At 39.7% G+C, this 21,983-nt stretch overlaps 1 protein-coding gene across 4 annotated transcripts in view; it reads left to right on the top strand.

The window, feature by feature from the left end:
* Positions 1-21,983, top strand: part of LOC132816466 (palmitoyltransferase ZDHHC20-B-like) — a 117,854-nt gene that overhangs the window by 87,710 nt on the left and 8,161 nt on the right. For 3 of the 4 annotated variants that reach the window (XM_060826084.1, XM_060826082.1, XM_060826085.1), the window contains 4 exons: positions 10,300-10,432; positions 10,608-10,734; positions 16,923-17,012; positions 18,677-18,792. In XM_060826084.1, the coding sequence (XP_060682067.1) occupies positions 10,300-10,432; positions 10,608-10,734; positions 16,923-17,012; positions 18,677-18,792 (466 nt within the window). The remainder of the gene's footprint in view (positions 1-10,299; positions 10,433-10,607; positions 10,735-16,922; positions 17,013-18,676; positions 18,793-21,983) is intronic. The other variant, XM_060826083.1, reaches the window with a different exon arrangement.

Genomic DNA, 21,983 nt, shown 5'->3' with positions numbered 1-21,983 from the left:
AATTTGGTACTAAATCTTAAGGATTAGAAAGATACTAGCCTATAGTAGTGTTATTTCTTATTTCAAGTGTGACAACAGGGCAATAATAATGTCCTCTGTATCCCTGGGGAAATCAATGCTTTTGATCAAAGATTCCTGCTGGAAGTCTACATATATGATTATCAAGAAAATAGAGATTAAATGTAACTCTAATTTCTCATGTCATTGAATACCCCTTCTGCTTAGCATTGGTTCAGACGAGTGATAAATAACCAGTTGTTTTAGATATCAGTGTGCTCGTATCCTTGGAATCATATACTGTACTATTATGTCATTATGTTCAGTAGAAGAGAGGGAAAGATGGTAAACGTTCACTGAGATGTCATTTTATTTAGTTCTGAAGACTAACTGAAGAAGTCATTTGGAGAAATGGTGAAAACTACATTCTACTTGTGATGGCTCTTCATCTAGTTCCATCAAGAGTTTTCAATCCTTTAGTTTAAATATCATGTTACTGTATAACTAATATTTCCTTCATTACTCCCAAAAAGGATGTAAAATTTATTCTGCAATCCTCATTATCACCATTACATGACTTCAGCTTATTTGCCGTGTGTTCCTATAGAATTGTGCATCAGCTATTAGTCCTCAGTCACGTAGCAGCGAAAATTGTGAGTGTCACCTGTTTGATTTATACTTAGTAATCAGAATTACTTAGATATAGTAAGGGTTTGCATTTCAATATATTTTCAGTGTTAAATGTTGATTTTTTTTTTAATGACCAAGATTAGCAATCTTGTTAAGTGCTAAATTTTTAAAAATCAGTCGATAATCTTATCCTTCTTGAAAATTGAACTCATTTCAGTTAGCTAATGGAGCACTATTGCATTTCTACTGATGCCCACTGTTTTGTACAGAACACCCCTTCATACAACTGATATTTTTCATTGGTCACAAAATGAAAGCAAAATCACCTATTGGCAATGATGTGAATCTAATTCAAAGTTAAATAATACATGGAACATAACTGAATTTACGTAGATTATTTTTAAAGGAATTAGATGAATTTATGCTGCTAATATCAACAGTTGTGTCTTGTTTTATTTGCTATGTTGTGGCATGTCTCCAGAAACCAGTTTTATTGCTGTAACCACTAAATCCTATTGGCAGTGAACTGGTAAAGAAAAAGTATCAAAAGAAGTGTATAGGTGAGACAAATCTTGGAAATATAGTAAACAGTGTGGAGAATATTAGCATTCTTCTTTAGGATATAGACACTTTAGGAAATAGGCAGATTAAATCAAAGGCTAAGAAGAGTGAAGTAGTGTGTTTTGGAAATTAAAATAATGAGTGAAGGACCAGTTTTATAGAGATACAGAAATAGCAACGAGAGGATGTATTTACGCAAGTCTTTGAAGGTGAACACAACAAGCAACCTTTTTAAAGAAAAGTGTAGAAAATTACTAGTTAGACTTTGCCCAGAGTATTGTGTTCCATTCTAAGCATCACACGTTAGGAACCATGGCAAAGCCTTGGAGGGGATGCAGAGATTTATTAGAATTGTATTAGAAGTGAGGTGTTTCAGACTGCAAGTCTGGGATTGTGCACCTAACAATAGCTCCTAGAAACTAGAGAGAGATTTAATAGAGGTTTCAGAATTGTGTGGTGTGGGTACCATAGAATGCCATACCTTGCACTTGCAAGAGGTTTGATAATTGGAGTATCTTGGTTTCAAATACTTTGTAAAATAATAGACCAGGATGAAGTATGTTCCTTTTACTCAGTAACGTATGATCTGAAATGCATTATTTGAATGGATAATTTGATATTTTCTTCTAAAAGAAATTAGATGACATCTAAGAAAGGAAATAAACATGCAGCTATGAGGAAAGAGTAGGAAAGTGAGACTAATTGGTATATGTTTGAGAAGTGACACAGTCATAGTGGGCTGCATGGCCTCCTGTACTGTATAATTGTGAAGTGTTCGTATATCTAATTGATTGATTCAGCAAGTTGCAACATTGTTTGCAAGGTCACTGTCCTATAAGAATGGATTAAGACAGTTTTGTCATGAAAGCTTTACAGAACAATTGTATATTTATTGTTGATTTTAAATTAGAGATTAAGTTATATAGAACATAGAACAATACAGCGCAGAACGTCCCCCTACACTATCCCAAAATCATCCATACGCTTCAAACATTCAGGAAATAACATTAAAAATACTTCATAAAAATGTCAACTTGTGTTTCACCAGATAGCTCCATTAACAGATTTTAATGAAACAACCTGTTTGTAGTATATTCTCTATAGATTTAAGACCGATCAGAATCCTTGCAGTATCACAACTTCAAACACTTAAATATCAGTTTTCAAAATAATTTCTCAATATTCACTTTCATTTAATTGCTGTATAAATGAATTATAAGCTTAAATGCATCTCACAATTCAAGCAAAGACAAGGGACTGTTGCTCAATATGAAAACATTACTTCAAAGTTACCCTTTCTAACTATTGAATTTCTAACTTCTACGATACTAGAGAGGTCCTGAGTGCAAGCTGCTATTTTAGTGGGAGAGTTAATCAGTTCAAAAATCATGTTACTGTGACTGTCCTTGTGTTCATTCCTAAGTTGCAGTTAACAAAACAAATTGTCAAATATGTACTGATTAGAAGAGAAACAGAAAATTAAAAGTTTGTTGATCACATTCCAAGAGCATCTCTAGTAAATGTACCACATGATGTGATACTTATCTATATATTCTTCAGCTGGAAGAACCTGTTCTTTACTATCATCCAGTTTCAGTCATGGTGATGGTAGAAGAACAGTATGATTGGTCTCTGTGCTCCTGGGCTAGCAATTAGTAAGTTGTGCTGCATCACTGGCAGCACCTGACATTATCAGCTGAGTGTACAGCCAGTTGAAGTGCATAAAATGCTGTCATATTTCAGTGCAATACTAATCAAGTGCCAAAGGTGCTGTTCTTCAGTTGGACTGTTAATGTACTGTCAAAATTATTCTTAAGTTCCAACAGTCATCTCAGCTATTAATGCTGTAAAGAAAAGACCATAGAAAAAAGTTCATTGCACTAATCAACAACAGCATTTAAAACAGATTAAACTGGACATTAATCCAATTTATTATATGTTGGACTTTGTGGCAACTGTTTACTGTTCAGAAAAAAAATTAGGTGTGGTGCTGTTAGGGATTATCACATGATGGTAGGAATGCAGCATTACCTGAAGCTGAAGCCTGCAACTCCCTCAGTAATACTGTCACATGACAGTAGATATACAGTTTTAGTTTACAGTCCTTATTGTTGATAATGAAAGTTCCTTCATATATGTAGGCACAAAAAAGTCCTACCTCCAAAAACAGGTGACACGATAGCTTGTACAATTTTCAAATGGCTTTGTGTATACAAATATTAGACGAATTCATGATTCTCCCCTTCCCTTCCCATCCCATCCCATCCCATCCATGCCTCTTTGCATGGCAGATGAATCAATTAATTGATCTGGTTTTCATCAAAATGTCTTTATTTGCATATAGCTTTGTCGCAGGAAATCATCAGTGAATTGCCCAAAGGTAAAATGCCATTGCATTCCTTATTTGGTGCACTTTGGTATTGCAAATGATAGAATTGAAGTTGTACATTGCATGCGAATTTTAGTAAATTACTGTCGAAACAATGAACAGTTGTCTGACTTTCAGAATGTTCTTTCTTCTGCAATCTTAGGTTTTATTTTTGCAAAATTTCTTCGTTTTCAATATGTAACTGAATAATCTTAAATAAATGGACCAGGAGTTTCCTCTTTGGGCACAGTCAGATTTTTGACCAAAATATGTCAAATGTATTCTCCATTTTTATAATGTCAAGATGTGTCCAAGAATCTTGCTATTCTCATTTGAGTAAACTTAAGCTTAAACTGGGCATAAAAGAATAAACTTAGTCACACCAATATATATTTTATTTGAGTCTTAATATTTAATTTTTAATTCATTTAGCCATCATTGATGTAAATCATGGAGTTGTTTAAGAACCTTCAATCGAGGAAGTGTTTAAATGTTTGACCTGATTTGTCTTTTTATGGCATAAATTTAAGGAAACAAAGTACAGAACCTGTCTTGGCAATATGATGTTTTACAAAATGGTCAAATTTTTAACCAGAAGACCAGAAAAATAACATTATTTCTAGTCTTGCCTAGTACTGCACAGTACCTTAAACAAGAGAATACTCTTGTTCAAGAGTGTGGAGTATGGTCGGTTTTGTGTGGAAACAGAGTGTTTGATGAGTGGATGCAAAATATCGAGGAAACCTGGATACTCTATAGTTACACTCAAAACAACTTTTGTACTTATAATTCCTTTAAACCCTGTTCCTTCAGAAATCACTTGATCAAAATCCTGAAGCTCCCTTCCTAATGGTATTGTGGATGTACCTACACTAAATGGAGTGAAGTGGTTTACGAAGGCAGATTACTGTCACATTCTCAAGGGTTGTTAGGGATGAGTAATAAATGCTGGCCCAGCTGGCCATGACAACTTCCCATGATTTTTTTAAAAAATTCTATGCAGTGTGATTACAGATGAATCAGCATAACTATGAGGGAATAGTCATGATCTTTCAAGTCGCAATACTGATAGTTGAATTTCTATGTCCCTCTTTCCCCCCCCCCACCCCCCCAAAAAAAATCCTCTTGAATCAATACTGCTGTATATTTCTTCCCAAAACCAGCTGTCATAGAAATGTGTTGCAAGCATCAGAGTATTCTTGGAATGGAGTAGTCAGGCAAAAGGCAGACATTCCCCCTTTTACTGACACTAGATACTATATGGTAGGTTTACAGGTCCAGTCTGAATGTTGGTTAATGGCGGAGCAGATGAATGGGTGGTTGGGAATGTGGGCTGTATTGAAGTCATGATGAGTGGGTGAATGAGGTAAATTTGCATTGTGAGGTATATGGTCAAGTCACAGGTTAGTTAGGTGATCTAGGGCATTGAGGCAGGTCAGGGATGGCATAGAATGCTAAGTAATTCTGGAATCGAGGCAATGATGGAGGTCAGTTATATAATTACCCAGATGCAGGGCTAGGTTGTAATTTGCCTAATATTTCTTTGCTTACCACCAGGTAATACCAGATGTCTGTAACTCTGGTTAGAATTGGGAACATTTGAGTGTTTTTTTCTGGGAGCAGGTTATATGCCTGTCAGAAGTTTCAAGCCCAGAAAGGTTTGGCCCAACGTTTTTAACCTAAGGATGCCTTCAAAGTTTTTGTTGAATATGGTTTGAGTGATGGTAAACAATTAATTGTTAAAAATTCTTCAAGGAGATCTACCAAAACTAGAGTCAATGGGAATCAGGAAAAACTTTGTACAAATGGTGTCTTTAGCCTGACATCTTCAATTGCTTCTTGAATGACTTTTGCTCCACCACAAGGTCAGCAGCGGTGATGTTCATTGCTGGCACCATGTTCAGTGCCATGCACCGTAGATTCTCAGGCATGTCAATGAACTCCTGTAAGAAAGACCTGAACAACAGCCAGATTTTGCTTGATAAGTGGCCAGCAACATTTGCGCCTGGTGTTGACCATCTCCAACAAGAGAAAAATTAACTATGGCCCCTTGACATTTAATGGCACTAATATTATTGAATCACTTTTGTACTTATAACTCCTTTAAACCTTGTTCCTTCAGAATCACTTGATCAAAATCACTTTTAAATCCTCGGGATTACATTGTGCAGAAACTAAACCAATCCATATAAATGCTGCAGTTAGAAGAGCAATTTAGAGGCTAGGAATTCTGCAGCGAGTAAGTCACTACCAGACCCCAATGCTTGTCCATTATTTACAAGTCAGGGGCATGATTGAATGTTATCAACATCCCTGAATGGGTATAGAGCCAACAACATTGAAGAAGCTCAACACCATCCAAGACAGAGTACTTGATTTGCACTCCATCCACCACTTTCAGCATTCATTCCCTTCACCAGTAATGTGTACTATTGATAAAAGGCTCTGCAGGAATTTATTAAGCCTCCTTAGACAGCATCGTCCAAACCAGCAACCTCTAACAGGTAGAAAGATAAGGACATCAGATACATAGAAAAACCACCACCTGCAAGTTTCCCTTTTAACAAACAGTCCAGACTTTGAAACAGCAATGATAAAATGATTTCACTGTCATTGGGTCAGAACCTTGAAACTCACATCAATATAGGCGTCCCTAATTCTAAGGATTGTAGCAGTGCAAGAAGGCAACTCACCATCATCATCTCCAGGCCAACTGGAGATGAGCCAGCAAAGCCCACACCACAGGGATGATTTGAAAATAAATTTGCAAAATAAGAGGAAATATTTCAAAATCTTGTCTGTAAAATTTCAATTTTTTTTTATGTATGCATGTAGTGACAGCACTTGCCAGCTAGAACACTTATGTATACAATTTGAATTTTCTAACTAAAATCCATCTACTGAATTTTCTGACAAAAATAATGCTGCTTTTATCAAGAGATGTTTTTAATTCCTTTCATGTATTCTGTTTGGCTTTGTTCAAAGACTATTTGCTCTAAATCTTGTCTCTTCCAGCTCATTGTTTGGAATGGTAGTGACGTTATGCATTTGTTTAAAATTAAAGCTGTTTGTGAGAACAGTTTGCATTTCTAGGCAAGTTTTATTTTATGTTCTGTAATTGTTTTATTCTTTCATGGATGAGGGTGCCACTGGCTAGACCAGCAATTACTGCCAGCTTTGATTGTCTTTGAGAAGCTGGTGGTTGGCTATAACCTTGAATCTCTGCAGTCAATGTGGGGCAGATATGCCAAAATGTTTATAGATTAGACTTACAGTGTGGAAACAGGCCCTTCGGCCCAACAAGTCCACACCGACCCGCCGAAGCGCAACCCACCCATACCCCTACATTTACCCCTTACCTAACACTATGGGCAATTTTAGCATGGCCAATTCACCTGACCCGCACATCTTTGTGACTGTGGGAGGAAACCGGAGCACCCGGAGGAAACCCACGCAGACACGGGGAGAACGTGCAAACTCCACACAGTCAGTCGCCTGAGTCGGGAATTGAACCCAGGTCTGACAGGCGCTGTGAGGCAGCAGTGCTAACCACTGTGCCACCGTGTTAAGAATAGACTCCCAAGACCTAGACCCAGCAATAGTGAAGGAATGGCCATATAGCTCCAAGTTAGGATAGGATGTGACTTGGATGGTGGACCTTGCTCCTATGCATCGATTTCCTTTCTCATTCAATTCATTGTGGTTTGTAAGTATTAAGCTGAGGAAAGAGGTAGACTGAAGTAAGAGTTTAGAGAAGGAGAATGCTGTTCTTTTTACTTTAATTTCAAAAATGTAACCTATTGAGGCCAATTAATAAATTTTAGGCTCTATTTCGTCAAATAGTGCGAATTGTGCATACTTGAGAAACTCTAATTCCAATTTCAAAGGAGAGAGAGGGGAATGGCCATTTTCTTTCCTTGTTCTAATTAGACATTTTTACAAAGTGAGCTTTGAATACAAATAATTTAGAGACTTATTTTTATTAATTCTTGGGATGTGGGCATTGCTCACTGCCTCTCCCTAGTTGCCCATGAGAAAATGATGTGAGCTGTAGTCCATGTCTGTAGATAGACCCACAATGCTGTTAGGAAGGGAGTTCCAGCATTTTGACTTGATGATACTGAAGGAACATTTTGTATTTGTGCACATCAGATGGTGAGAATTTGGATGGGAACTTGTTGCTGGTGGTGTACCTATGTATCTACTGCCCTTTTCCTTCTAGATAGAAGTAGCTGAAGGTTTGGAAAGTGCTAGCAAAGGAGCCTTAGTGAATTTCTGCAGTGCATCTTGTAGATCTACCGAGCATTCGTGTTAGAGGGAATGGATGTTTGTGGACGTGGTGCCAGTCAAGTGGCAGCGGTGTCCTGGATGATAAGCTTCTTGAGAGTTATTGGAACAGCACTTATTCAGGCAAGTGGGGAGTATTCCATCACACTCCTGATTTGTCCCTTGTGGATGGTGGGCAGGCATTAGGATTCGGGCTGTCAGTTACTCAGGACAGGATTCTCAGCCTCTGACCTGTTCTTGGAGCCACAATATTTATATGGCTAATACAGTTCAATTCCTGGTCAATGATAACCCCCAGGATGTTGAGAGCGGGGGAATTCAGTGATGATAACACCACTGAACGAGAAGAGATGATGGTTAAATATGTTTACTGACTGACTTAACATTTAGCCGGAAAATCTAAAGAAATTAAAATCTGCTGCACCATCCCAGAAAGCATAGTGAAACAAATGAAAGTAAATGGTAGGTTAAAGATTATGGGTGAATAAATTAAGAAAGAGGGCTGTTGGAGTTGAGTTGGTAGTATGCTGCAAGAAGTAAAGAAATGAAAGTATCATCGAAGTAAGTATTGGGAAAGTGAAGCAGTAGGAGGTGTGCAGTGATGGAGGAGAGGAAAACACCTTCTTCAAGTCTTTTATTCTGCAAGTTGTTACATGTTAGCTCACTTTACCTCACATAGACAAATCAGCTCCGGTTTCCAACTCTGACATGAAATTAAAAGACAAGCAGCTGAGAACAAAGTAAAGCAACAACAGTCCATGGGAGTCATGTAATGGAGAAGACAGTGTAAGCAGAAGAAGAGAGACAGAAAGAATGAAACAAAGGCATCAGAGACTGATAAGTGTTACATAGTCTTGCTAGGGCGTGTAATCCTTTGGGACGTTTCAGAAGTCCTGATACACTAACTACATGATGATTGCCACAAAGGTGAAACTTCTGATGGTGTTCATAACCCTCCAAAAAAAATCCTAAATCTGAATTAGAATCAGACACTTCAGATAGTTCAATTTTATTTACTATAATACTTAGCCAAGAAAATCTAGAGGAATTAAAACTTGCTGTAACCCCTGGCATTACTATAAAATTGAACTCCAATCGCTCTGTGACTTTGCCTCTCCCCACACTGACAACCAACACCAATCGTCAAACTCCCTCCCCTCCCCAGGGTTTGCCTGGTGGCCTTGGGAAAGTCAAGCCACTTACATGTAATCCCTAAATCATGTTAAGTTTTGGCAGGCTAAGGAATAATTGATGCCAACTGGTTCATGAATGAGCCTAACTAACAATCTGCTGTGAGCAAGCTGATTTCCTCCTTAAGTTCTAGCCATCAACTTAACGTAAACGTTCCTCTTGAAGAGCTTATGCTCAAAACATTGATTCTCCTGCTCCTTGGCTATGCTTTTCCAGCACTCCACTCTTCAACTCCAACTCCAGCATCTGCAGTGCACACTTTCTCCCAGTAAGTCATTTCCAACCAAGACACAGACGTGGAGCCCTCACACAATCAAGTGGGTCCAGCCACCATGCTTCCAGTCACGACAGACTGCATTAAATCCATTTCCATCATGTTTTTCCTTTGCTGTTTCTTAACCAGTTGGATAAAGTTCTGTTTTCTCCTTGTTTGGCTGATCTCTATACTCTATAACTTAACCCACAGTCTTATCACACACCATTACCAGTAACTCAGAAATATGGAAAATAAAGCCATTGTTTTGTTCCCTCCCACGCTCTACTGTTGCTGGATACACCAAGTGTTTACTTTTCTGTGAAAGATGTTTCTACTATATTTTAAGTTACAGTGTCTAAAAATTGTTTAAATTCTAGATGTTATGACAGTTAACTTAGAGTGCAGTTATGATATAGTTTGGATTGGAAACTACTCAAGTACCTCTTGAGGTGGAGCCAAGTGCATGGCAGCAATTTCCCCATGGTGGAGAGAGAAACTGAAAGATCTTCTGAACAAAACTATTCCTACACCGACAAAGAGGCCAGATCAAGAGTGGTGTAGACTGATAGATGAGTTGCATGCCTTTTGGCTGCAGTGGTACCTCACCTGATAAAAATGAACAAATTGGGAGAAGGTAATTTGAAAAATTAGGTACATGTGCAATGAGTGACTATTTTTTGTTTTTAAATAGTGTCTTAATTATGATATATTGTATAAATGTGATGTGATTTGACAAATGTCAGCTTTGGTCCAGGAAAAAGCCATGAATGGCACAAATCACTGCTATTGTGTTTCATTAATTGATTTTTATGAATAAATGCAACTTGATACATTACTGAACAACTAGAAGTATCAAAAACGTTTTAGTCAAATGTAGTTCAGCTACAGATTAATTTTCTGTAAACAGTAGTAGAGATCTGAAATAGATATGTTGATATAATACCTGACTGTCAGGTGTCAGGCTCACATCCAAATCGATATAGCTGGATCTTTTATTTGCTTCTTATAGGGTGATCTTCCTGACACACATGCAAAGTTCCATGTCTTGTTTCTTTTCTTTGTGGCGGCCATGTTCTTCATCAGTCTACTATCGCTCTTCAGTTATCACTGCTGGCTAGTCAGCAAAAATAGGTCAACAATAGGTAAGATGCTCTTTAACTGCTTACAAATTTATTGTGATAATTGGAATAAAATTAAAGTAGTGTTTTTTGCAACTGCAATGCTAACAGTGACTTTTTATATTTATTTTGGTATATTTGTATTACTACTTTGACGAAAACATTGTTATACTGCTAACTGAATACTTCTTTACTCTAGAGGCTTTTCGTGCACCAGTGTTCCGAAATGGACCTGACAAAAATGGATTTAGCTTGGGATTTACCAAAAATTTAAAACAAGTGTATGGAGATCAAGGGAAGTACTGGCTTCTTCCGATTTTTACAAGGTACATTTTGTTGTGCTACATTGCAGTCTGTCTGGAATTGTTTGAAGGTCGAGATGTGTTGCTGGTTAAAGCACAGCAGGTTAGGCAGCATCCAAGGAACAGGAAATTCGACGTTTTGGGCCAGAGCTGGCCCGAAACGTCGAATTTCCTGTTCCTTGGATGCTGCCTAACCTGCTGTGCTTTAACCAGCAACACATTTTCAGCTCTGATCTCCAGCGTCTGCAGACCTCTCTTTTTACTTGAAGGTCGAGATGCCCTTCCCTGGGACATTAGTGAATCAGATTGGTTATTATGACCATCTTGTAGTTCTGTGATCATTACTGAGGACAGCATTTTATTTGATTTATTTATTCACCCTTCTGTCCCTGATCACTGGTCCAGTAATATTACCACTGTGCTAATATCCCCAAAGTCATTACACTGTTGTGAACACGGTTGTTCTTGATCTAGACAGTTTGGGAGAGTGGTCCAGGAAATGGCTGATGGAATTCAACGTGAGCAAATGCGAGATCTTGCACTTTGGCAAAAAAAAAGCATAGACTACTTTCTAAACAGTGAGAAAATTCGTAAAGCCAAAGTACAAAGGGATCTGGGAGTGCTAGTCGAGGATTCTCTAAAGGTAAACATGCAGATTGTGTCCGTGATTAAGAAAGCGAATGCAATGTTGTCACTTATCTCAAGAGGGTTGGAATATAAAAGCACCATTGTGCTGCTGAGACTTTATAAAGCTCTGGTTAGGCCCCATTTGGAATACTGTGTCCAGTTTTGGTCCCCACACCTCAGGAAGGACATACTGGCATTGGAACGTGTCCAGCGGAGATTCCTGGAATGGTTGGTCTTACATATGAGGAACGGCTGAGGATCCTGGGATTGTATTCATTGTAGTTTAGAAGATTAAGGGGAGATTTAATAGAGACGTACAAGGTAATACACGGCTTGGAAAGGGTGGACGCTAGGAAGTTGTTTCCGTTAGGCGAAGAGACTAGGACCCATGGACACAGCCTTAAAATTAGAGGGGGTAAATACAGAACAGAAATGCGGAGACATTTCTTCAGCCAGAGAGTGGTGGGCCTGTGGAATTCATTGCCGCAGAGTGCAGTGGAGGCTGGGACGCTAAATGTCTTCAAGGCAGAGATCGATAGATTCTTGTTGTCTCGAGGAATTAAGGGCTACGGGGAAAATGCGGGTAGGTGGAGTTGAAATGCCCATCAGCCATGATTGAATGGTGGAGTGGACTCGATGGGCCGAATGGCCTTACTTCCACTCCTATGTCTTCTGGTCTTTTGGTTGTAGGTTAACTGCTTAAAAGTTACGCTTTTATTAGCAGTCACCTTTAATAAAAGCATAACCTAATCCATACATTAAATGTCCTAATGCTGTCTTAAGAAATATAAGGAATTAATGTAAACAATTGTGGATGCTGAAGATTTGAAATGGAAACAAATTGTTGGAGAAATTTGGATAGTCTTTTCTCTTGTATAACACTAAAAGGGTTCCCTGGTCCTCATTTTCCAACCACCAGCATCTGTGCCTAAAGAATTATAAATCCTATTTTCTACTACTTCCAGCAGGTGCCACCACCAGACACGCGTTCCCCTCCCCTCCATTGTCAGCATTTTGCAGAGACCGTTCCCTCTGAGACACCTTGATCCACTCATCCAAAACTCCCAACACCTCCCTACATCCCACAGCACTTTCCCATGTATTTGCAAAAGGTGCAATACTTGCCCATTTACCTCCTTCCTCTCTACTATCTAATGCTGCACACACTTGCCAAGTGAAATTGTGATTTACCTGCACTTCACTCAATCTATCCAACTGTGTTTGCTGCTCATAATGTGGCTGTCTTAACATTGGGGAGACTAAATACAGACTGGGTGACTGCTTTATGACCTTAAGCTTCCAGTTACCTGCCACTTCAACATATCACCGTCCAAGCCTTCTGCAGTTCTCCAGCAAGACCCAGTTCAAGCTGGAAGCACAGCATTTCATTTTTTGCTTGGAGATCCTACAGCCTTATGAGTCAATATCACCTCCAACAACACTTTCAATGTTCTTACCTCATCCTCCATGTTCTTATCCCACCCCAACACCTCCAGACCCTGTCATGACCTGCACCGTTTTCAGCACTGCCAACCCATTTTTACTTAGTTATGGTCCCCATTATCAGCTTTTCACCTTCCCTGGCTTGCTATCAACCATCCTTGTGTCTGCCTACCTTTCTTTCTCTCTGGGCTCCATCTCCACCTGTTTACTTACTCTGCCCACCCACTCTCCAATGTCATCAGAATAAATGCTGTATTTCCTTGTTCTGATTAGTTCTGAAGCAGATCTGTGGACTTGAAACATTAACTTATAGAACATAGAACAGAACAGTACAGGACAGGCCCATCAGCCCACGATGTTGTGCCGACCATTGATCCTCATGTGAGGTAAACCTAATGTACGAACTTACAAATTTCTGTGACCATATGCATGTCCAGCAGTCTCTTAAATATCCCCAATAACTTTGCTTCCACAACTGCTGCTGGCAACACATTCCATGCTCTCTCAACTCTCTGCGTAAAGAACCCACCTCTGACATCCCCTCTATACTTTCCGCCAAACAGCTTAAAGCTATGACCCCTCGTGTTAACAATTTCTGCCCTGGGAAAAAGTCTCTGGTTATCAACCCTATCTATGCCTCTCATTATCTTGCACACCTCAATTAGGTCTCCTCTCTTCCTTCTTTTATCCAATGAAAGAAGTCCGAGCTCAGTCATCCCCTCTTCGTAAGATAAGCCTTCCGTTCCAGGCAGCATCCTGGTAAACCTCCTCTGAACACTCTCCAAAGCATCCACATCTTTGCTATAATAGGGTGACCGGAACTGGACACAATTCCAAGTGCGGTCTAACCAAAGTTTTATAGAGCTGCAACAAGATCTCACGGCTCTTAAACTCAATCCCCCTGTTAACAAAAGTCAAAACACCATATGCTTCCTTAACAACCCTGTCTACTTGGGTGGCAATTTTAAGGGATGTATGTACCTGCACACCAAGATCCCACTGTTCCTCCACACTGCCAAGAATCCTGTCTTTAATCCTGTATTCAACTTTCAAGTTTGACCTTCCAAATTGCATCACTTCACATTTATCCAGGTTGAATTCCATCTGCCACCTCTCAGTCCATCTCTGCATCCTGTCAATGTCCCGCTGCAGTCAACAACAGTCCTCTATACTGTCAACAACACCCCCAACCTTTGTGTCATCTGCAAACTTGCTAACCCATCCTTCAATCTCCTCATCCAAGTCATTAATAAAAATTACAAAGAGTAGAATCCCAAGAACAGAGCCCTGTGGAACACCACTCACCACAGACTTTCAGGCAGAATATTTTCCTTCCACTACCACTCGCTATCTTCTGTCGACCAGCCAATTCTGTATCCAGACAGCTAAATTTCCCTGTATCCCATTCCTCCTGACCTTCTGAATGAGCCTACCATGGGGAATCTTATCAAATGCCTTAATGAAGTCCATATACACAACATCCACTGTTTGACCCTCATCAATTTGTCTAGTAATATTCTCAAAAACCTCTAAGATTTCAGGCATGACCTGCCCCTCACAAAGCCATGCTGACTGCCTTTAATCAAACCATACTCTTCCAGATGGTCATAAATCCTATGCCTGAGAATCCTTTCTAACACCTTGCAGATGACAGATGTGAGACTGACTGGTCTGTAATTGCCAGGGATTTCTCTATTTCCTTTCTTGAAGAGAGGAATTACATTTTCCTCCCTCCAGTCCTCAGGTACGACTCCAATGGAGAGCGAGGATGTAAAGCACATTTCTCGCTTCCCAAAGGATTCAAGGACAAATCTGGTCTGGCCCTGGCGACTTGTCAATCTTAATGTTTGTCAAAAGTTTCAACACATCAGCTTCCTCAACCTCTATCTGTTCCAGCATGCTTACCTGTTCCTCAATGGTTTCATTCACTACAAGGTCCTTTTCTTTCATAAAGACAGAAGCAACAAACTCATTTAGGGCTTCCCCTACCTCCTCAGACTCTATACACAAGTTCCCTATGTTATCCCCGATCGGCCTACACTTTCTTTGATCATTCTCTTATTCCTCACATATGTGTAAAATGCCTTTGGATTCTCCCTAATCCTTCCTGCCAAGCCTTTTTCATGCCCCCTCCTGGCTCTTCTCAGACCTTTTTGAGCACCTTCCTCGCCTGCCTGTAATCCTCTAGAGCTGAGCAAGACCCTTGCTTCCTCCTCCTCACATAAGCTGCCTTCTTTCTTTTGACGAGAAGCTCCGCCGCTCTTGTCATCGAAGGTTCCTTTATCTTAGCCCTTCTTGCCGGCCTCAAAGGAACACACTTATGCATCACTCGCAACATCTGTTCCTTAAACAATCTCCACATGTCTATAGTGCCCTTTCCATGGAACAATTGCTCCCAGTCCATGCTTCCCAACGCATGTCTGATAGTATCGTGGTTTCCTTTTCCCCAATTAGATATCCTCCCATTGTGCCTGCTTCTCTCCTTCTCCATAGCTATGTAGAATGTGAGGCAGTTGCGGTCACTATCACCAAAATGCTCTCACACCGCAAGATCTGGCACCTGCCCCCAGCTCATTGCTGAGCACCAAATCCAAAATGGCCTCTCCCCTCGTTGGCCTGTCAACGTACTGAGTTAGGAAACCCTCCTGAACGCATCTTACAAAAACAGCTCCTTCCAAACCATCTGCTCGAAGGAGGTTCCAATCAATATTGAGAAAGTTAAAGTCTCCCATTACAATAACCCTACTACATTCATACTTTTCCAAAATCTGCCGACCTATGCTTTCTTCAATTTCCCTGCTGTTATTGGGGGGCCTGTAGTAAATCCCTAATGAGGTGACTGCTCCCTTACTGTTCCTAATTTCCACCCATATTGACTCAGTAGGCAGACCCTCCTCGACAATGGTAACTTCTGTAGCTGTGATACCCTCTCTGATTAGCAGTGCTACACCTCCTCCTCTTTTTCCCCCCCTCCCTATGGTACTGATCCATGCTCTAAGCTCATCACTTTTATGCCTGATACTCCTTGCATTAAAGCAAACACACTTGAATCAATCCCCTGGTTCTTTCCCAGGAAATTCCTTCCCACGGACTGCGCCACCTCTTGCTATTGTCTCGTCTCCATCAACTCTCACCACCGGTATATACTCAGGTTCCCACCCCCTTGCCATACTAGTTTAAACCCTCCTGAACCACACGAGCAAACCGTCCTCCCAAGACATTGGTTCCTTTCCAGTTCAGGTGCAGCCCGTCCTTCATGTCCAGGTCCCACCTTCCCCAGAAGGCATCCCAAATATCTAAATATCTGAAGCCCTCCCTCCTACACCAGCTGCGCAGCCATGTGTTAAGCTGCACCCGCTCCCTGTTCCTCGCCTCGCTATCTCGTGGCACCAGTAGTAATCCCGAGAACACTACTCTGTTTGTCCTGCTCTGCAGCTTCCACCCTAACTCCCTGAAATCACTTTTTATATCCGCAATCCTTTTCCTGGCTATATCATTGGTGTGAATATGTGACACGATTTCTGGCTGTTCGCCCTCCCCTTTTAGATCGGAGATGTCCTGGACCCTGGCACCAGGGAGGCAGCAAACCTTCCGGGAATCCTGATCCTGACCACAAAATCTCCTATCAATTTTCCTAACAATCCAGTCTCTTACCACTAGCACTTTTCTGTTCTGCCCCCTTCTCTTCTGGGCCACAGTGTCAGGCTCAGTGCCAGAGAACTATTGCTTTCCTCTGGTAGGTCATCCCCCCAACCCCCAGCAGTATCCAAAATGATATATTTATTGCTGAGGGGAATGTCCACAGGGGATCCCTGCACTGTCTTTCCTCCCCCTGACTGTAACCCATCTATCCTTATCCTGAGCCTCAGGAGTGACCAACTGCTGATAGCTCCTCTCAATTACCCCTTCAACCTCCCGAATGATCCACAGTTCATCCAACTCCAGCTCCAATTCCCTAATACGGTTTTCAAGGAGCTGGAGTTGGGTGCACTTCCCTCAGATGTAGCCAGCGGAGACTATACAGATACTGGCAGACCTGAGTTTCTCCAGTAGTTTTTATACAATATTAATATGCGTTGTATCCATAAGAATATCCATTGCTGGTGGTGATATGTATGGTGTTCTTGTATTTTGTTTTTCAGCCTTGGTGATGGGTGTTCTTATCCAACCCGCCTGGTCAGTCAAGATCCAGAGCAGCCCAACTCAATCAACCACACTGAACCTGCCAAAAAGTATATTTATTATCTTTGTTTCTAAATATTTTTAATTTAATACGTCTTTTAATTAACTCTGTTGCCTATTGAATAGCTTTTCCAAAAGTAAATTATTCAAACATTGCTCCAAGGAAAACAATCCCAAGGTGTCTTTCCTCACAGCTCAAACCCTCCAGCCCAGGCAGCATTCTAGTAAATCTCTTGTGCACCCCATCTTATGCAACTGCAGATTCCCATAATTTAGCAACCAGAATTACATGCAGTACTGCAGATGTGATGTGACCAGCATTTAATATGTTCTTGCATAACCTCCTGTATTCTATGCCTTAGCTAATAAAGGATCCCATATGCTTCTTGACCATCTTATCTACCTACTACCTTCAGGTTCATTTTTGTTTTTAAACTGTTATTTCCCCTCTGGCAAATCTATGCCCCTCTGGCAATTAGAAGAAGGCAAAGATAGCTTGGGGAAATGTATTTTTACAGATCTGTTTGTGGACAGGAGGAATGAGAGTGCAGTCCCCTGATTATCCTCCCCTTCCCATCCAGTACTCAACCTAAAGCTCCCCAGACTTAAGGATTGGATATAACTGACCCCTCTGAGCTACAACAGAGTTCTCCCTCAATCAGGTTGACTTCTTGACGGAGGACCTGTCACAGAGAACAGGTGCACGTTATGCAATTAACACACCACAGCATTCAGGAAAATCCAGTTTTCTGTCTCCAGCCGCTATTAACTTCCAAACTGTTGTGACTAAGCGGTGGACATTCAAAAGTCCAAATGTTATAAGCAGCAGCAGTCACCGGCAGATAAAAACACTGCACGTAATTTCACTCATCATGGCCGAGCTTCATATTTTTCTCTGGGACCTCTGATCCTGGCTTCTCCATATCTGCAGAGCATATTGTAAAATAACCAGCTTTTTCTAATACTATATTGTCAGTGGATGACAAGCGCCCACCTCCTTTACAAAACACCAGCTGCTATATTCTGGTTAAGGTTACTAACAGACTGAAAAACTTTGGGTCATTAAAACAGCTTTTCATTGTGTTCATAAATTTGAGGTGTTGGGTTGTCTAATATGGTTTTTCACGTCATAAAATTGTGTATGAATTATATCGCAATGCTATATGACAGTTATTATTGTAATGCTGAGTTAACATTAGATATTTACTTTTAAAGCGATGACACTTTTAAATTCAATTTATATTACACTGTTCAACATAAGATGTCAGTGCTGAGAGTGGCAGATTTCAGTCTTGTATCATCATCAAATACTGTGGTCAGGTCTTCGTCAAATATTGTGCAGGTTAAAGCCTATTCTGAACTTTATGAATTGGCTGAAAATGTGTTACTGGAAAAGTGCAGCAGATCAGGCAGCATCCAAGGAGCAGGAGAATCGATGTTTCGGGCATGAGCCCTTCTTCAGGAACACGTTTTCAGCTCTGATCTCCAGCATCTGCAGTCCTCACTTCCTCCTTTATGAATTGGCTGCCATATTTCTTATTTTACATCAATGCCTACACTTAAAATATTCATTGGACATCTCAAAGAATTCTATAGCCAGTCATTTTGAATAAACACAAACCTTTCTCTGTTTTCTTGCAGTGTTTTACTATGCTGACCCCTCTGTATTGATAAAAGTTGTTGTTTTCATTGATACTCTTCCTTTCCCCCAAAGTAGTGCAGATGGACAGTCACTTCCTCCGAGACCATTAAGCGAGTCTCAAAACCGATTGTTAGGAGGCACTGATCAGCACTGGATAGATGAAGAATCAGATGAAGAAAGTTCCAAAGGTAGTAATATTTTCCACAGTGCTATGATTGTTAGCTATTTAGATTGATGAATAATTAAATTCTTCAATTAAGACATTTTTACTTAACCAGGGACAGAATCGTTATAAACAAACCACTTAAAAATGCATATTCACCATTATTTTATGAATGTTTAATTTTGGAATTAATTTTGTTTTCAATCCCTGCCTGGTCTGCCCCCCCCACCATCTTTCATAACCTGACCCCTTCATAGCTCTAATCTTCTCCAAATCTCCAAGAACACTGCACTTATCTCGTTCCACACTGTAGCTGAAGGAATGAGAGTACTATTGTAATAAAAGCTGACTTTTGATGAGGAACCTGTGGAGAAAGATTTGATGGCTACTCCTTTGATGTTGTAAGGAAATATTGTGTGTGGCATATGACATTCCTATGGCAAGACATGTGGAAATATGAAAAATACAACCATTAATAAACAGAAAGCTATGATAACCATACCAGTTTTTCAAGAGCCACTCAGTCAAGTGTTAGTATATTGTAGGGATTATCAAAGACAAAAGGAGGACAGTAGTACGATTATGACAAACTGATTTCCAGAGCTATTCATTTAAGGACCGTTACAACTAAGGTATTAATGAAAAAATCAACATTGCTTTTAACTCATTGTAGGCTACCAATTGAGAGACAATCTGATCAAAAGTGTTTCAGAACATCATCAATTTGGGGATAAAATAGTTGAAGTCAACTGCATATTCTGTACAAATACTGGTAGCTTTGGAGAGATAGCATTAGACTCTTAAAGCCATTATGTAGCGTACTGTCATGAATTCTCAGGATTGTTACAAACAATTACATTTCTTGCCATCTGCAACCAGAGGTTCCCAAAATGCATCTACTGAGTTTATTCCATTTGACTTAACTTATGGTCATATGTTTACATGTGCATTAAAATTGATTAGGGAAATCTCTGAAGACGTAAAGGTGAATTATTAGTGTTGGATTATATGTCCACCTTTCTAGAAAGATTCACAGGAACACGTAAGTGTAGAGACTCACTCTATTTATTTTACTTTTCTCAATTTTTTGGTAGAACTGTTAGGGTGAGTTGAACTTTGATCACCTGTGTGATTTTAAAGAAACCAAATGCAGATGTTTGCTATTGGTCACTGGCCTTGAGGATAATGCAGCTTAATTATTAATCTAAGGCATGCTGTGGATGATTCAACGGGGAGAGTATTGGTATGCTCAAGGCTAGCAGCTGGTTGGATGTTGAATTGATCAGTCAAGGGGAAGGATCGGTGTTAACCAGCCTACTACAGAGAATTCCTTTTTTGTTGAAGGAAGGAAGTAATAAAAGCACATTTGGAAAACTGAAATCTAATCAAGCAGAGTCAGCTGGCTTCAGGCAAAGGAAATCATCTCTGACTAATTTATTATATATGAGGAAGTCTTGCCCGAGAGTGGATAGAGGGACACCAATAAATCTGTTGTGTTAGACTTGCAAAGATCATTTGACAAGGTACCTGACAAAACGTTATGTCATAAGAACTCATGGTGTTGGAGGCACGGATAGAGATTTAGCTGATGGACAGGAAACAGCAAATGGGATAAGAGGTTCTTTCTTGTTTTAGGTCCCACCTGTAACCAGTGGGGTTTCACAAATAATAGTGTTGCGATCGCAACTCTTCATAATATATAAATGAAGCAAATGTGTTATAGCCAGATTTGCAGATGATGCAAGTATATACTGGAAAAATAAGTTGTGAGAAGGATGCAAACAGTTTACAGAGAGACAAAACAGAAATAGCTGAAGAAACCCAGCCACACCTTTTTCCAACATCTGCAGTTATTTGTTTTTAGTTTACAGAGGGATATTGATAGATTAAGTCAGTGGGCAAAATGTTGGTAAATGGAGTATAATGTGAGAAAGTGTGAAGGTCTTCATTTTGGAAGGAAGAACAAAAGAACAGGATTATTTAAGTGGAGAAAAACTGCAAAATCTGCAACACAACAGGATTTGGATACTTGTACCCGAAACACAAAGCGAGCACACAGGTGAGGCAAGTAATCAGGAAGGTTAACAAAATATTATTTCTTATATGGATTGTTTATTTCAAGGATGTTGGAATGTAAAACTATGGAAGTATTACTGAAATTGTGCAAGATGCTGATGAGACCATATCTGGAATACTTTGAGTGGTTTTGGTCCCCTTATTTAAGGTTAAAGAGGTTGACACTACTCATTTGAATTTAAAAGAATAATTGGTGATCTCATTGAAACATACAGGATTCTTAAGGGTATTGACAGGATAAATGCTGAGAGGGTGTATCCTCTCATGAGAGAGTATAGGACCACCGAGCTTGGTCTCAGATTAAAGGAGCACTAATTGAAGACTGAAATGAGGAATTTCTTCTGAGGGTCTTTGGATCTCTGGATCTCTTTCCCACAGAGAACTCGAGGGAAGAATCTTTGTGGATATTTATAGCTGAGACAGCTCGATTCATGCGCAGTAGAGTAATCAAGGTTTATGGGGAAAGGGCAAGAAAGTGGATATGCGGAATATCGGATCAGTCATGATCCTCTTTAATGACAGAGCAGACTCAACAGCCAAACGGCCTACTCAGTTCTTATTTCTTGTGGTTTTAAAACTGGTTCTGATAGGTCTTGGCAGGTGCTGAGTGATTTTTGGAAACTTTGGGACTGGCTACTGTGATTTTACTCTCTCTGGTTTTCTATCCTGTTAAAGAATTATTGAAAGTTCTGAGAAAAGAAACCTATTCTGTGAGAAATAAGTAAATAATTCTGGAAGTCTACTGAAATAGTTTGCATTCACCGATGACTTTGAAATTAGGTATACAATTACATGCCTGAGAACAACTCCTTTTCCAAGGATTACATGAAGCCTTGTTATCCAATGTTTGAAACTATTTAATTGAGCTACCAAATTACAATCTTTGTATTGTCTTTCTTATTTATCCCTGAACTCTGTCTGTCTGTGAGGGGATTATGCTCAAAGAAGATTGGGTTAAATCACTGATATTAATTAGATTAAGTTACGGTATTAAATTATTTTTTAAATCATAAACTTGGTGACTAAGATCTGTTATTTGTAAAGTCTAATTCGAAACAATTAAACAATTTTGATGGTCAGTGAATATTTTAATTTCACAGTGTTGCACATTACTGATAGTAAGGCTGATTTTGTTTGGCT

Source organism: Hemiscyllium ocellatum, chromosome 6, assembly GCF_020745735.1.
Source record: "Hemiscyllium ocellatum isolate sHemOce1 chromosome 6, sHemOce1.pat.X.cur, whole genome shotgun sequence".
Classification (NCBI taxonomy): Eukaryota; Metazoa; Chordata; class Chondrichthyes; order Orectolobiformes; family Hemiscylliidae; genus Hemiscyllium; species Hemiscyllium ocellatum.
The sequence above is the reverse complement of the archived record's forward strand: the minus strand, read 5'-3'. Positions and strand labels throughout refer to the sequence as shown.